This window comes from Hyaena hyaena, unplaced genomic scaffold (genome assembly GCF_003009895.1).
Source record: "Hyaena hyaena isolate Hyena2069 unplaced genomic scaffold, ASM300989v1 scaffold_2065, whole genome shotgun sequence".
NCBI classification, from domain to species: domain Eukaryota; kingdom Metazoa; phylum Chordata; class Mammalia; order Carnivora; family Hyaenidae; genus Hyaena; species Hyaena hyaena.
Genome location: NW_024082698.1, coordinates 67580 through 83422, shown reverse-complemented (window position 1 = coordinate 83422; position 15843 = coordinate 67580). Strand labels below are relative to the sequence as shown.

The window sequence follows — 15843 nt, the reverse complement described above, 5'->3', positions numbered from 1 at the left end:
ATTAAAAAATTTAAAAACAAATTAAAAACAAAAAATATTTTTAAATGTATATGATTTTGTGATCTCAGAAAAATCAAAATGAGCTCTCAGAATGCATGTCACTCCCTTTTGTGTTCACCTAAGTAATCTGCATATCACCTTTTATTTTTTATTCATTTTTTGTTTATTTACTTACGCTGAGAGAGAAATTTAGAGTGCAAGCAGGGGAGGGGCAGAAACAGAGGGAGAGAGAGAACCCCAAGCAGGCTCCGCCCTCTCAGCGCAGAGCCTAGTGTGGGGCTCAAACTCACAAACCATGAAATCATGACCTGAGCTGAGATCAAGAGTCAGAAGCTTAACCGACTGAGCCACCCAGGCGCCCCCATGCATATCACCTTTTAAATGTAACTGATTTAAGTACCCTTCATCTTAAGGATGTCATCTTTTATATTAAAAATCTTAAATAGTTCCTTTATAATTCAGTGATACTGAAAAGATCCTCCATTAAAATCCACATGCAATCCAACCCTTAAATCCCGTGTGAATTTAAAACATATTCTTGTTTTCCTAGCTGCACGTATCAGTTCATCTTTTCCTTTTGGTTGCCTGGGAGAGCTTGCTAACATCACCTGCAGATTTATGGATGGTAGATGGAAGTGTTTTTTTTTATTCTAGAGCATCAAGGAAACCAACATAGTTAAATGAACCCATGGGTAGTACTCCGGGGGCCCTGCCTTTTGATTAAGTGAAGTGCAACATTTTCTTAAGAGGAAAAGTGGATGCTACATGTCCAGCAGCCACACAGTCGGTTATAGAGGCAAACTAGACATCGCCCAGCCGTCTGTTGCTGACAATCTGGAGAAAACAAGGGAGTCGGCTTCACCCGTTAGTGGCGTGGGCATCAGACTCAAAATTGTCAGCCTAGCCCTCTACATGCTGGAGTGACCCTGGGTTCGGAGATGCACGTGGTCAAGGGAATGAGAGGGGAGAGGTGGGACTCGCTTGCTACTCACTAAGCTCCAGGGCTGTGCTGAGCACTTAACACCCTTTATTACTTTTCCTCCCCCCAACAACCCTGGAACATTAGGAGTTTAGAAAATTGAAGAAACTTAAGGAAATAGACAATGCCATTTTCATCATGTACAGTAACGCTGGATGCTTGAAAGCATTGCCACATACAACTTCAATATTGTAAACAGACTCTAACTTTACATCAGCCACCCTAAGTGGATTAAAATATATACAGGTGAGGAGCACACGATATTTATGGAAAGGCTGCTCTACGATAGCATGGTATTAGGCACTTATTCCCGTGACGCCGAGCGCAGTTTCACTCAGAGGAAAGCCACACTTCGAGTGTGCCCTCGAATCCACACTCGCCTCCTTGCTAACTGTGTGGCCCTGGGAAGCTGGTTAACTTTTCGGAACCCCTGTTTCCTCAGCTGTAAATTAGAGATAATAGTGCAAGATCAACATAAGAATGAAATGAAATGATGAATGTATGTAAAGTGCTTATCGAATAGCATGTTAGCGTATGTGAAATGCTCTCTTCATTCCCTCCACAGATTCCCTCCACACCGGAGGCCAGGTGTTATTCTAGCCACTTGGGATACATCAGGGACCAAAGCAAAAAGTTTTAAACTATTATTAGAGCACAGTGGTTAAGAGCGATCTCTGATATCAGACACAACTGAGTTTGGATCCTGCCATTTCCAGCGGGGTGGTCTTGGAATTTTCTTGATCTGTACAATAGGGATATTCTACGGCTGTGGCAATGGTGAATGAAATAGTATACTGAATGCTAAGCACTCCTTGATACGCAGAAAGTGTGCGATCGACAGCAGGAATTTATGAATTTTATTATTGTTAGTAGTAATCCCTCTAATAACCCTGAGAGGAAGATATTGTTGTCCGTGCGTGGAAAAGAAAACTGCAGCCGAGGAAAACTGGCTGCCTTGCTTGGGGTTGGTGTCTAACTTGAATGCCTGTGCTGTCTACGGCGGGTGCCTTCCATGTGAAGACTGTCCTCTGTAACCCTGAGAGACTGGGCGATTCTGAATATCTACTGATAGGTGTCAGAGCAAGAGAATGTGTAATGTGGTTTTTTGTGTGTAATGTGCGTTCTCGGTGTGGTGCATGATGGATGCAATTCACTTCTAAGTTGTAGCTTGATTTCACTGTCATTCTGAATGCTCTATCTTATGATATCTTCTCAGTATCTACTTATATTGTTATTTTTACAAGATGGAAGAGGTTAGTGGATGAGATGAATAGCAGTTCGGAGCAATGTTCTATGGCTAAGGCATTAAATTCAATTGGATCGTGCAAAGGCCTACTTCTGTACGTTTGAACTTGAACTTGGGTCCTCTAGCTGTGCTGAGTTGTGACTTTTCCATTCTTACCTATTTCTGATCTATTTCTCATTTCTCTCTTAGTGGTGTATGAGCTGAGGAATATTGCCCATGTATCTGGGAAGAATGCATTGTGATGGGGCGCCTGGGGGCTTCAGTTGGCTAAGCGTCCCACTTCGGCTCAGGTCATGATCTCGCAGTTCATGAGTTTGAGCCCCGCGTTGATGTCTGTGCTGACAGCTCAGAGCCTGGGCCCTGCTTCAGATTCTGTGTCTTCCTCTCTCTCTGTTCCTCCCCTGCTCATGCTCTGTCTCTCTCTCTCTCAATAATAAAGGCTAAAAAAATTTTTAAAAATAGAGGAATTCATCATATCAACAACTCAAAGGTCAACAAGGAAGTTGGGGTGCATCTTTGGGCATATGGTGTATTAAACGGTCCTGTAGACATTTATTTGGAGGTTGAATGCATCTCACATGGGAATGTAATGTTTTCCTCTCCCTAATAACGTTCTGCTTAACCATAATAACTGGTTGCTAAAAAAGTTAGTGTTGCTTTAGGGAAGCTAAGTCAAAATTCAGTGCTTCTTCTCTTTCCTTGCCCTCAGCCCCAAATCAAGTTTAATTTTCCTTCTCCAGTTGAGAAAACTGAGACATAAATAGCTTTCCCTTCCATCCTTGGCTTTTTACTAAAATCTAAATGCTGAAAAGCGAGTCATCACCAACAGCCCAGTGTAGTCTTTCTGACACTGGAGTTGGCTAAAGCTATTTATCAAATAAATAACATATTTCCTCAATTATAGAACTCCCACATTTAAAAATTTTTTTTAATATTTGTGAAATTAGGTTGCCCTAACAACTGATATATCTGTTTAAGGTGGTAGTATTTTGGGAGTGCCTGGGTGGCTCAGTCGGTTAAGTGTCTGACTTTGGCTCAGGTCATGATCTCACAGTTCGTGGGTTCGAGCCCTGCGTCGGGCTCTGTGCTGACAGCTCAGAGCCTGGAGCTGCTTCGGATTCTGTGTCTCCCTCTCTCTCTGACCCTCCCTGCTCACACGCTCTCGCTCTCTCTCTCAGAAATAAAACATAAAAAAAACAACCAACCCAGGGCTCTACTAAGAACTCACATGGTTCTAGAACTTTGCACACTGAAACGGGCTACGTGAGCATTAGTTAGCGGTAGTATTTTGTTTCACCACGCTAGAGAGACCGAGATGTGGGAAGTCAGGCCAGCTCTGAGACAGCAGCGCTGGATGGTAATTTACTGCTTGTTTAGAATTACAGCTGTTACTCAGGTTCACTGGCCCCTGTCCTATTTAGCCACAAAGGACGTGCCCGTCTCTACAGAGGGGCCTGCACAGAACGCGGTTCCCTACTCCCAGGAACACGAAACACTCACAGGTGAAGAATGTCCTTTCTAAAAAATGCAGTGGTTAGAGGAAAAAAAAAAAAAAAAGAGCAAAATCCAAAATTCTGCTTTAGATAAGAGAGACCTTGGTTCTCTCTGGCTCATTCTGCAGGGGAAATCTCCCAACGAGATTTTTTTTTAAATTGTGTATTTCCCGCCACCCCTTTGATGGCACAGGACAGGTTGCGGGAAGGGCAGTGGGCAGAGAGGGTTCCGAGGGTGCTTTATTGTTAGTTCTTCAGGTCGGTAACGGGATTAACCCTTTTATTTTAAGAATGCGGCAAGAAGGAGGGCGGGGGTCGGGATGCGGCGGGGGAGGGGCGACCCCTGGCCGGGCGGCGCGGGTCTGGGCTCCACATTTCGCCGTCACCCTGAGGCCCCGGGCGCCCACCTGCTCGGAGACCCGAGTGCGCTCTGCGCGGCTGCAGAAGCGGGGCCTCCATCGAACCCGCCTCCCGCGAAATCCCTGCGGGGCTCACGGCCTCGGGGCTCCCTAGCGCCGCTTCCCAGCAGGCGCCCCGCTCCGCAGGAGGGCCAGGCCCGGGTCACCCCAGCCAGGGGCCCCCCCCCGGCTCCAGCCCCGTTTACCACTGGGGCGCCCCGCTCCGCAGGAGGGCCAGGCCCGGGTCACCGCAGCCAGGGCGCCCCCCGCGCCAGCCCTGACCAGCCGCCCCGGGAGCGCGCCCCGCCCGCGCCGGGCACTGGCCCCGCGCCCCCAGCACAGCCCGCGGGCAGAGCGGCGCCCCCTGCCCCCCGCGAACGCGCCCCCGGGGCGCGCAGATCCCGGGCGGGGGCTCCTTTCCGGGGAAAATCGTCACCACACGGTCGGAAGCGCGCACAGGAAGTGACTTCCCGCGGCGTTTCCCCGGGTCGGTGCTACTCAGCGTTGGGCGGGCAGGGGGTCTGGGGAAAGCGGGTCGGGAAAGGTGGGGGGGCTGGTGGCGGGTCAGAACCGAGGTGCCCGGCCCCGTCCGAGCACAGGCCCCCCGCGTCCCGCCGGGGGACCAGGGGCGCGTTCGTGTCCGAGGCGCACGCTTAGGGCAGACGCCGCTTTCCTGCAACGGCCTCTTCGGAAATGAGGAAATAAAACTCTCCGTCGGGCTCAGAGGGGAAATTTGATATGTTAGTAGAAAGATCGAGGTTGTTTATTGTTGTTACTGTTTCATCTTTATTACTGAGATGAAGCCTGGGTAAAATTCTTATATTACTACTAACCCCATGAACATTTCCTTCCCAGTCTCTAGAAAGAGCGGATTTTAAAAGCGTTAAAAAACGCGATTAAAAAGAAAAAAAAGCTTGTTGGAAATCTATTCCACCGCATGCGATTGAATTTTTACACCTTTTAAAGGCTTCATATAATGATATTTGCAAATAAAATCCTTTGCCAGACTGTTTTGAGTTTTGGTTTAGAAAACATGGCCAAAGAAAACCAAGACTTAAATAGATTGTCTGTTCATATTTGGGGAAAAATATAGAGACACCTACCATGCATGGTCAGCAAAACATGTTTGATTCTTAGTTATGCAAAATGTCTAAACAATATACTCTGTTGCTATATTAAAAATGGTATTCTGCACATATGATTTTGTATCTTTTTTAAAAGATACACTTTTTTTAGTCAGGATGCAAAACTTGCATTAAAGGAATTACCATATACAGTGATGCTATCACAATATCATCTTGGGAAAGGAAGGGGCAGAGAGTGTCAAGGTCTCAGCTTTTATTTCTTTTAAAAATAAGCAAGGGAACTGAAGCTTATATGGAGAAATTTTAAACCTTAACATTTATGTTAATCTTGTGTTAATGTGGTTGAGCAAGGATCCCTTTAAATTTTTTTCGTAAAAGTTATGTTTTTTACCTTTTTATACATTTAATGTGTTTCATTATAAAAAGTAAAATAAAAGAGTATGTGCAAAACTCCCTAAATTCCTGATCAACTGGCTTTAGCTGGATGTGTCTAATGTACCTCATTTGCTCCGGTCACATTGTCAAAGTTACACACTTTATCTCCTTGGCACAGGGTTTGAAATTAGTTTTACAAACGCAGGCAGCTATGGTTTTATTTGTTCTCCTGCGCAGATCTAATAAAACCCACAGAGAGGTTCAACGGACATTTACTGAATAAATTCATTATATCTCAGTTCTTTGGCTGAGCTTTGCATTTATTATAGCTTCATCTTCATTCAACGTGTAGTGATTTTCTCTAAAAGATTCTCATCTTTCTATTTCAATTATGTGTTGAACTCCTTTAGCAACTCATAGTTCAGGCTCCATTGTTAGCTCTTTATTCTAAAAAGTTGTGTCATTAATTTACTGATACATTGATATAATGTATTAAATACTTAAGATCTATCAGGCACTGTGCTGAACACACTCCCCGCTACTGTCATGTTTAATCCCACAACGGCGTATGGGACCCATCTTATCACTCCCATTTTACTGATGAGGAAGAAACAGAGAGGCTCAGGAGAGTTCCATACCTTTCCCAAGACCACAGAGCTAGAATGTGTTCCAATCAGACCTGTTTTCTCCCAAGCCCATGGTCTGAGCTGCTCTACAGTCTCCTAGAGATGTTCTTTAGCTTTTGATTATTTGAATTCAGAGAACGCTCCAAGGTAAGTCAGCGTCATGTTTCTTCTATTCTAAGACAGGTATGTTTCACATGTTTGAACGTTAGGACATGAGAATGGACTTCCAGTCGGTGTGCACAAACACGGTGCCGGTGACATTCCTGCCTCACCACCTGCGCTCCCCCAGCCCAGGGCTGCTGAATACAGGCAACCCGCCCTCTGTAGTTTTGCACATTCAAGGGTGTCCTTTTGATGCTGCGATGCATAGGCTACGATTGCATCAGCAGACCACTTTTCTTCGATTATGGCCTGTGGTCCTGGGAGGAGGCAGCTCCTACCTACTGCAAATCCTTCTGTCTTGTGAAAGCTCTCTGCTCAGGCATTATTTATTCATACAATGCTGTGTGTATTCTCGGGTAATGAATCGATTGGGCAAGTTCTTTTAATTTTTCTTCTATCTATACATTAGACAAAGTAATGTTGTTGGTTTATTTATTTATTTGTTTGTTTAATTTATTTTTACCTGACTGGCTCTTTAAGGAAGGAAGGGAGGGACTTTGGCTTGACTTGTTGCCACTTAAGAAAATTTCACAGCAGTCAAGAACTAATTTCATCAGGAAACATTCTCAGCTTCAGTTAAAATGTAAAATGCTTTCCTTAGCCCCAGGATAAAATGAAATTTCATTTGCTTTTACTTTTCTGCAATAATGCCAATAAGGAGATATTGCCAGGGGCACAAGGGAAGCCAATTCTAGAGCTGAACAAATCGATGGGAAATCTACTTGCCAAATCCTGAACATACCCACTGAATGAGTGTTAAGAACACACACACACACACACACACACACACTGTGAACGGCAAACACATAGCAACTTGACTAATAACCACAGACAGCATATACTGAGTGTTAGCATTATTGAATGATGACTATGTGCCTGACTACGTGCTAAGCTCTTTAATCCTCAAAGCTGCTTCCATGTTTATTCCTATGTTTCAGATGAGAAAATTGAGGCCTGAGAGAGGGTAAGTCAATTGCCTGAGGTCCAACAGCCGATGAATGGCTGTCTGGTTCTAGAACCCATTCTTCTTGCCTGTGTGCTCTACTGCTTCTTGCTATATATATATATCCAAACCAAAGACAGGTTTCCAGAAAATGCTGGCCAAGACTCTAACCCATGATGATGATGATGATGATGATAATTATTGCAGCCACTTATTCATGTGAGTCTTTAGCTGTATACTCACGCACTATGGTAGGTTTTTTGCACACCTTACCTCATCTAATCTTCATAATCTAGGGACTCAGCTTTTATATCTATAGTTATTTTACAGTGAAACTGAAGTTCAGAGAGCTCAAGTAATTTGCTGAAGGTCATAGAGCTAGTTAGTTACTGGCTGTCTTGGGATTCTAACAAGTGTATAGTTGATACTCACCCCATTGACTGGCTTCCACACTCACATGAATTCCTGATTTGGTAAGCGAAGAGCCCTAGAATGTTCTTCTCAGCACTGTGATGGTCATGATAAATTTCATGATCGCCAATCACCAACAGGAAACTTGCTCCCTCAGACTGAAGCTGGGTATGATATAATTTTAAAATACTTGAACATTCCTGGGTAAGATATGTGCTTTGTGACTTTAGAATGCAGAATTTCTGTTAAAATTAATCACTCTTTGGAACAGTGTCCGGCTGCTGTATTAACTGCAAATGAACGGCAGAGTCAGGAAGCTAAGAGAATGAAATGATAACCACTGTTTTTTTTTTTAAAAAAAGCAGGGGCACTTGGGTGGCTCAGTCGGTTAAGCGTCACTCTTGACTTCAGCTCAGGCCATGATCTCATGGTCTGTGAGTTTGAGCCCCGAGTTGGGCTCTGTGCGGACAGTGTGGAGCCTGCTCGGGATTCTCTCTCACACACTCTCCCTCTCTGCCCCTCCCCTGCTCGTGTACTCTCTCTCTCAAAATAAATAAATAAGCAAACTTTAAAAATTAAGATAAATAAATAGAAGAACAGGAAACAAAATACCTTGAATAGACGGAGATTTCCCATCCCTTCAAATGCACTGAAATCTAGTCAACAGAAACAATCAGATTCCAAGACAGGGAAACAAAACTGCAAGTCCCAGGGGGATGGGCTTTCTTCCTTTTGAGATTGGGGCACGTCCCCCTGTGTGGGGTGGGCGTCCTCCCTGCTCGGTAGGAAGACCTAGAATTGCCTTTGGCACAGGCTCCCTCACAGAGGCTGCCTGAGAGCTTTGAGGCGGAGTCTCTAGTTCAGGGAGGGTAAGTCACTGATGGCCCCCAGGTCCAAAATGAGAAGCAAGGGGAACTTAAACCCTATCTCAGGGGGCGCCTGGGTGGCTCAGTCGGTTAAGCGTCCGACTTCGGCTCAGGTCATGACCTCACAGTTTGTGGGTTCAAGCCCTACGTCGGGCTCTGTGCTGACAGCTCAGAGCCTGGAGCCTGTTTCAGATTCTGTGTCTCCCTCTCTCTCTGACCCTCCCCTGCTCATGCTGTCTCTCTCTCTCTCTCTCAGAAATAAATAAAACATTAAAAATTAAAAAACAAAAACCCTATCTCAGGCAGATCTAGAATTCAGCAAGGGCTCTTTCCTGGCCAATCCCATCTTGGCTTCTAGGTAACCAAGAGAATCTTAGCAGCCGGAAGCAAGAATCAAGGTATTTTGTGCCACCTCAACAGCCTGACCTCCCCAAAGCATCAGTGGCGTAAAACATACTTTTCAAACATAGGTTTAGATTTTAATGCTATTACTTCTGGGCAAACTTTTCAATGTAAAAAATAGTTGATGTCAAGACCTCAAATGAAAGAATCTATAAATATATTAAGAGTGTTCTCTTTGTACCTTTTCCTGGGAAAGCTCTGTGGAGATTTTTAAGGGATTGAAAATGGGCTGGATAAAGTGATTCTAGTTTACACGGGTTTTTGAGCAAGGCTAATTGTATTAACCTGATCCCAAAGAGGCCTTATTTTTTGTACCACATTAATACAAGCGAAAGGAGTGCATGCACGTGTGCGCGCGCGCACACCTCCCCCAAATAATTTGTCCCCTCCTTTTTTGGTCTACTTTGGCCACCTCAGAAGGCTCACACGAGTATCTTTGTATCAAGAGGTACAGGACATACATTTTTTCCTGGGAAGATGATTGTGTTTATATTATAAACATTACAAGAAAGCCCACAGTGCTCTGGCAACATGGCCAATTCATCTACTTTGGAAATGGGAGTACCTTGGTCTTTTCTGACACATGGTACCGTTGGGCATGTTTCTAAAACTCTCAGACAAGACATCACGAGTGGGCAATTATTGATTCCTCTGTGGATGTAGGTTTTTTGTTCCTGCTTTTGGAGATTTATACCAGATCAAATCAACTATCAGCACAGTTGCTAAAACAGAAGAGTGCTAACATAAAATCAAGTCTTACTCTACATATGCGGCGTGTGAATCAAGGTTTTAATGGAAAGTTTCCTGTGGGAACTCCTGGGCCAGAAGAGCTACCCCTGGGCTGGGAGCCGGCAGAGACTGTGAATCTAGCCCCCGAGAAAGGGATGGATTTGTAACTGGCAAAATGAGCAGCCATTAAATCACCAGAAGAAAACCCTCCTAATAATTCCTTCTAAGCAACAGAGCAGTTTCTCCATCACAAATTCTCAAGTGGTGGGGCTCACTGGTACATGCTGCTTGGACACTGGATCAGAAAAATCGGGAAAGTACACATCGGCAGATACGCTTTCTATCTAGACCTCTTAGAATTTACATCTCGAGGGCCAGCTGCCTGGCAGGAATGAAACGGGGTGTTCCGTCTGGGGCATAACTCTAGGAAGCAGCTTCCAGGACCGACCTGATCTGAGTATGAGTTATAGATATTATAACCAACTTTTCCTCCACACCAAAAACCCGTCCCTCCAGAAATCTTAATAGGCTTTTGAGAGCCTCCATTTAGAGCCGGCTGCATAAAATGATCCTTTGATGAAAAGGGATTGGAGCAAGGGTTAAAGCCGACATTGAAAGGTGACCGTGGAGGGCACGGTGTTCATACAACCCTCCTTTAATATGTGTGGTGTGCACCTGTGATAAGATGATTCATTACCCGGGGCTGCTCTTTGACAAGCTCCATCGTTCAGCCCTCGGGGTTCTGACGGGACAATCCTGCGCCCGCCCAGGAAATATAACAAGGTCAGCTTTTTCCCCCTGGGACGCAGATCGAGACGGTTTAGCTTATAATGCATCTCTGTTTACTCTTTATGTAAAATAAAAACCGGGTTCAAGATACCGCAATTCCTGTTCTCCGCAGAGCGGGCCAAGCAGGGGTGCGTAAACTCACTGCTGAGCAAATAGCTCTGGGGGGAAACGTCCTGGAGGGGATGCGAGCGTCTTCTCCCTTGTGCTCCGTCCTCCGCAATGGCCACAGTTGAGGTCAAGGCGCCCTAACCACTGTGAGTCTGTGTCAAGCCTTTGAACGGAGGGTACTCCTGATACTCTCAGCTTTAACTCTGGTTTGCTCTTCATGGAGCTTTTAGGGCGACTGGGGTCTTAAAAGGGGGAGCCGCCCTCATCTGAAGCTTTGTCAGTGTCCCGGAGACCACGAGTAGTATAAGGGAACTGTCACGCTGCCCATGACATGAGGAAGGTTCGATGGCCCTGGCGGAATGAAGTAAACCTGCAGGCATACAAAAAACTTCCAGAAGCTTCCCGGAGAATCAGCAAGAGGCTCTCACCTGCTTTCCTTTGTTTCTCCTACAGGACTGCCCAGTCCTTTCCATCAGGTCCTCATACATTCAGAAATTGGCTTGCTCAGGACTAGTTTAGAAATCTGAGCTCAACTAGGGAAGGAAACTACCAGTTTCCCCCATTGTCCAAATTCAAAAAGAATAAATAAATAGATGAGCAAAACTGAAATTTTATTTTTAAATCTTTCTTTTTTTTTTTTTTAATGCCCCACCATGAAAAGGATTTCCTTCAGTGAAGGTCAGAACAAGTGCCGTTGCACAGAAATAAAAACAAAATAAAGCGTAAGACGTTCTAGGGGAAGGAAAAAAAATACCTTGCTTCTAAAATCTGGAAACACCTCCCAAGGCTTCTCCTGTTCTCGACGTTGCTAGTAAACATTATTTATTTGCCTCGGATGGATGCGGTTACATATCACTGTCATGCAAAAGAAATTCATTTCCTTTCCGAGTTCAATCTGCCATAAAAATTCACTCTTGTTCCCATCTCCCACTCACCTGTCCTTGTGCATTAGTAACTAGTTGACCCGTGACCCCCTGAAGACTGGAGAGGGCATTGCCAAAGGCCTGTGAGCTTGCTACGGAGCCCATGGCGGCTGCAGCCTGACTTGCTAGTGGATTATTAACCAGCTGCAAAGAGAGAAGAGATCAGGGTGAACCACGAGGAGAGGCACAGCACACGGATACAACATTGACGCGGCGGGAGCAGCTCTCACTCCCCTGGCTCATGCAAAGGGCCCGGAACCCACCGGAGGGAGCCTGGCGAACATTCCCTCAGAAGCCGTGGGCTCTTGGGGTGGGGCGGGCGGTTGGAAAGGAGGCTGGAAAGAAGAGTCTCCACCAACACTGGGCTGCTGAATGGAGCCTGGGTGGAGGAGTGGCCCCAGGAGAGTGCGAGGTGGGCCCCGGGGTCGCGGTGGGCCGGGAGGGTCTTGCCAGGTGGATGAGTGATTTTGGAGAAGTCCCTGCATTTTGTCCTGCGGCCTAAATAAAACTCTGGGGAAATGTCTTCTTTCCTTGAGGTAAGCAGACTAGATGTGTATTAAAATAGGTTAGGAGTATTCTCGGGGCGCCTGGGGGGCTTAGTCGGTTGAGCGTCCGACTTTCGCTCAGGTCATGATCTCGCGGTTCGTGGGTTCGAGCCCCGCGTCGGGCTCTGTGCTGACTGCCAGCTCGGAGCCTGGAGCCTGTTTCAGTCTGTGACTCCCTCTCTCTCTGACCCTCCCCTGCTCACGCTGTCTCTTTCTCTCCTAGAAATAAATAAAACATTAAAAGAAATAAAATAAAATAGGTTAGGAGTAGGATTGGAGGGGAGGGACAGATGTGAAGGATTTCTGCAAATACATTTATCATTTTCATTTGTGAACTGCAGTTTCTTCTAGGGTCACTGGGTAAGGCGGATGCCTCACTCTCTTTCTTCTCCAAGGAAGAAGGAAAGCAAAGTCAGTAGAAATGGAAACATCTAGCCTCCGTGCTCTCCGAGGGTGAGTTGAGAGCGGGGACTCTCAGTGGGGGGGCTCACCCTGACCATGAGGTTCAAGGCCAGTGAGGAAGGTCCTTTGGCGAACGGCCATGTTGACATCTACCTGCTTGCTGTCTTAGCTAATATAAGGCCTTCCCTTGGTCTCTTTTCTGGGACAAGGAAAGAGGGACGCGAGTTTGACTTGGGTTGGGGGGACCCACTGAAGGAGGAGGTTATGGCTGCCAAAACCTGTTTTTCCACGGAGACCAATTCAATATTCTTTATCCTGCCAATTTTCCACGCCACGGGTTTTCAGGCCTTCTGACCATGAGGCAGAAGTGTAGCTTGAACTAAAATCTGCATTTAGGTTAATGACTAGATATAAATTCAAGAAACATTTAAACTATTTTCACAGTATTGGTTTTGATACATGAATTTCATTTGTATTTATTCTAGGGTGTTATTTTTTCTCCATATAGTTCCTCTCAAGTACAACGATCGTTGTGTATAATAATGCATTTTCCATCACCGGTTCCCACATCCATGAAATTCCTGCATTTGAGCGGAAGCTTGCCAAGACGAAGACTAGGTGGGAAAAAAATTAATGCCATACTTAATGAGGGTCCCGGAAGCTCTTTTTCTACTTTTCTTCTTTACTTTCTCAATTCAGTCTCTCTTCTTTCTTTCTTTTCCTCCTTCCCTCTTTCTTTCCCTCAAAACATATTTTACTGCTTTATTCCTTTCGACATTTGCCTAGAGTTTTGTATCACCTGATGAGAACGGGAATATTAATTGTCAGAAGAAACATCAAAAAGGACAGGAGCTTAATCATTCTTTTTCCATTAATGTGATATCCTTATCTCTTTGGTTTCTTTATTAATCTATAACTAATTTTCACATAATTGGTCCTACAGAAATCCCATTGACCTGGCACATTTTTTTTTTAAGAAGTGAAAATCCATTTTAAGCTCATTACTTTATGTGTCTTTTGCCTTTATCTCTCTCCTAAAAGACAAGCATCATTTTTTGTTTAAGGAGAAAAAACAATCTCATTCATCAGCCTAAAAGAAACCCTGTCTTATCCCAGATTGCCACCATGAGATTTAAAATTCGGGTTCGCCTTGTTCTTGGTTTCCTATTTTTATAGTGTAGACGGGGTAAATCGTGCTAAATGGTTAAGTGAAAACTCTCCCTGCTTTTGGCTTAATCACCTTCGATGAAAGACGCTTTAGGAATACCTTTTCCCCAAACTGCCAGAAAAGACACTGCCTATTGGTCTACTGCTCTCGGCTCATGCGCCTGCTGCTACGTTTACTCTTCTTTTATGCAATACAAGTTAAAATCATAATGAAATGCCCCAGGTTCAGAGAGATCTCAAAATAAGTTTCTCAGTCTCAAAGAAAAATGAAATCATGTGCAGTTTGATTTTAGTGTTGAATAGGCCATCTTGTCCCTGAATTTCAGGTGCAAAATTTAGATCAGGGCGTGCAGAATACCTTCTGAAGGAGACAGACAGTGTTTCCTGTTTAACAAAGAGAAATTATTTTTAGAAATCGTAAGACATTTCCTAACACCTCGGTCAGTCAAAAACTGAAATAGGAAGTTATGGACTTCCTCCATGGATACAATACTGGAGAAATCCTTCCACGTAGGACATGAGTGTCTCATTCAGCTATGGGCCTATGTATTTGCTGTAAACTCAGGCATTATATACAGGGTCAACTATGGTTCTGAACAGGAAACAAAGTGGCCACGCAAGGGCAGGCCTGAGCCTCTGTGTTACGGGGCCACGGGTGGGTGTCCTTGTCCTGCTCCAGAAGGTGGCTTTGACAACCACAAACGTACAGAGTTTGGTGATTTTTAATGTTTATTTCCTCTAGATCCCGGTCCCAGTTTCCTCTCTTTGCTGCTTTGCCCTCTTAGTGGAGCAAATGCCAACTTGATGACTCTCTTATTTCCTGCCCTGCATCCCTAGGTCTTTGGGAAAGGCGTGGGGGCTCTGGGGAGACGCCTTGCTGGTCCCTGGACGCAGAGCTGGAACTGCGGGTGAGGGGGTGTGGCGCATGCAGACGGCGGGGACGAGTCAATGTGCAAGCTGGCAGCGTTTCGGGTGCACCACTGGTGCTGCTGATGGATGCAGCTTCCCAAGTATCTCTGGGCTTCTCTGCCTGTGACTGCCAAGGCAGGGATGTAATACGCATCAACGTATGTGGCAGGGAGGGGAGGGAATAGTCAGGAAGCCATAAGTGTTCCCTTCATCACCTCGGGTCACGTCCCTCTGTATTGTCCCCAGTCACGTCATGTTAGCAGTGTTCCCATCACTACTTCTTGATTGGAGACTCAGGGAATGGACAGCGGGAAGCCCAGGCCAACAAGTGTACATAATGAGCATGTTGACATTCTACGACCAACTGGATATTTTGAAATTGTTGCCAAGTTTATGCCTTCAGATCTTTCACTGCCAATGTGCCTGAGCAGCAAAGCGTGGCCCAAATGAAGGCTGGTTGCGTTACCTACTTGCATTTTCCACAGACTGGCTCAAATTCATGCTGAGTTCTAGTGCAAGCTTGTTTATAGATGTGGATGCTCCCAGAGCAAAGATTTTTAGATCCTTGGATGTTCCACCAAATGGATTCTGGGCCTTGAACCCATCAAGCTATGGTTGTATAATTCATAGATAGTCTAAAAAAACCTACTAAGAGAAACAGTAATTTCTTAAGATGGTCCCTTGCCGCTGCCCAGTTTTAGAGAATAAAATAATAGAATAATCATTAAAAATAGTTTTGTACCAGTAAGGAAGGGCTCCAGAGGCCTGCCCATCCACACATGCACAGGAGGGCATCGGCTTTGAAACCAGACTGTCTTGCCTTGTGACCTCAAGTAAACCATGTCTCATCATCTCATGGGTGTAAAGATGGTCCCGACCACAGAGTTACAATGAGGATGAAATGAGCACCTACATACAAAAGTTACAGAATAACAGTTGGCATATATTATGCTCTTCATAAATACCAGGTATCATTCTCGCTGTTCACATTGTGCGTGAAGACGTTGAACTCATCAGTTTACCAGAATCAGAACTCGCCTTTACACATACCTTTTCCCCTTGGAGATAATGTGGACACAGGCAACTGTACTCTTCTATTTTTATATTTTAGCTGTATTTTCTGATTTTATTTTCCTCATTCTTACAGAGTAGCTTGAAGGAAGCTCCTAGCTAACTAACGTGATTATTAGATAAGGTTTCATGACTTAAAAGACAAAGAGGCCACTTAAAATGATTTCAGGTGGGAAGATATCAAAAAGAAGAATTGAAAAGTTGACTTTACCTG

The 15843-nt window shown here is 45.0% G+C and overlaps 1 protein-coding gene across 1 annotated transcript in view; it reads right to left on the bottom strand.

Annotated features, from left to right (window-relative positions):
* Window positions 1–12631, bottom strand: part of LOC120227190 (POU domain, class 6, transcription factor 2-like) — a gene marked incomplete at its 3' end in the record, with an annotated part of 40286 nt that extends 27655 nt beyond the window's left edge. The window contains exons 1-2 of the mRNA XM_039225350.1: window positions 12572–12631; window positions 11548–11679 (exon numbers count right to left, since the gene is read on the bottom strand). Coding sequence (XP_039081281.1) covers window positions 11548–11679; window positions 12572–12631 — 192 coding nt within the window. The remainder of the gene's footprint in view (window positions 1–11547; window positions 11680–12571) is intronic.
* Between the last annotated feature and the right edge of the window lie 3212 nt (window positions 12632–15843).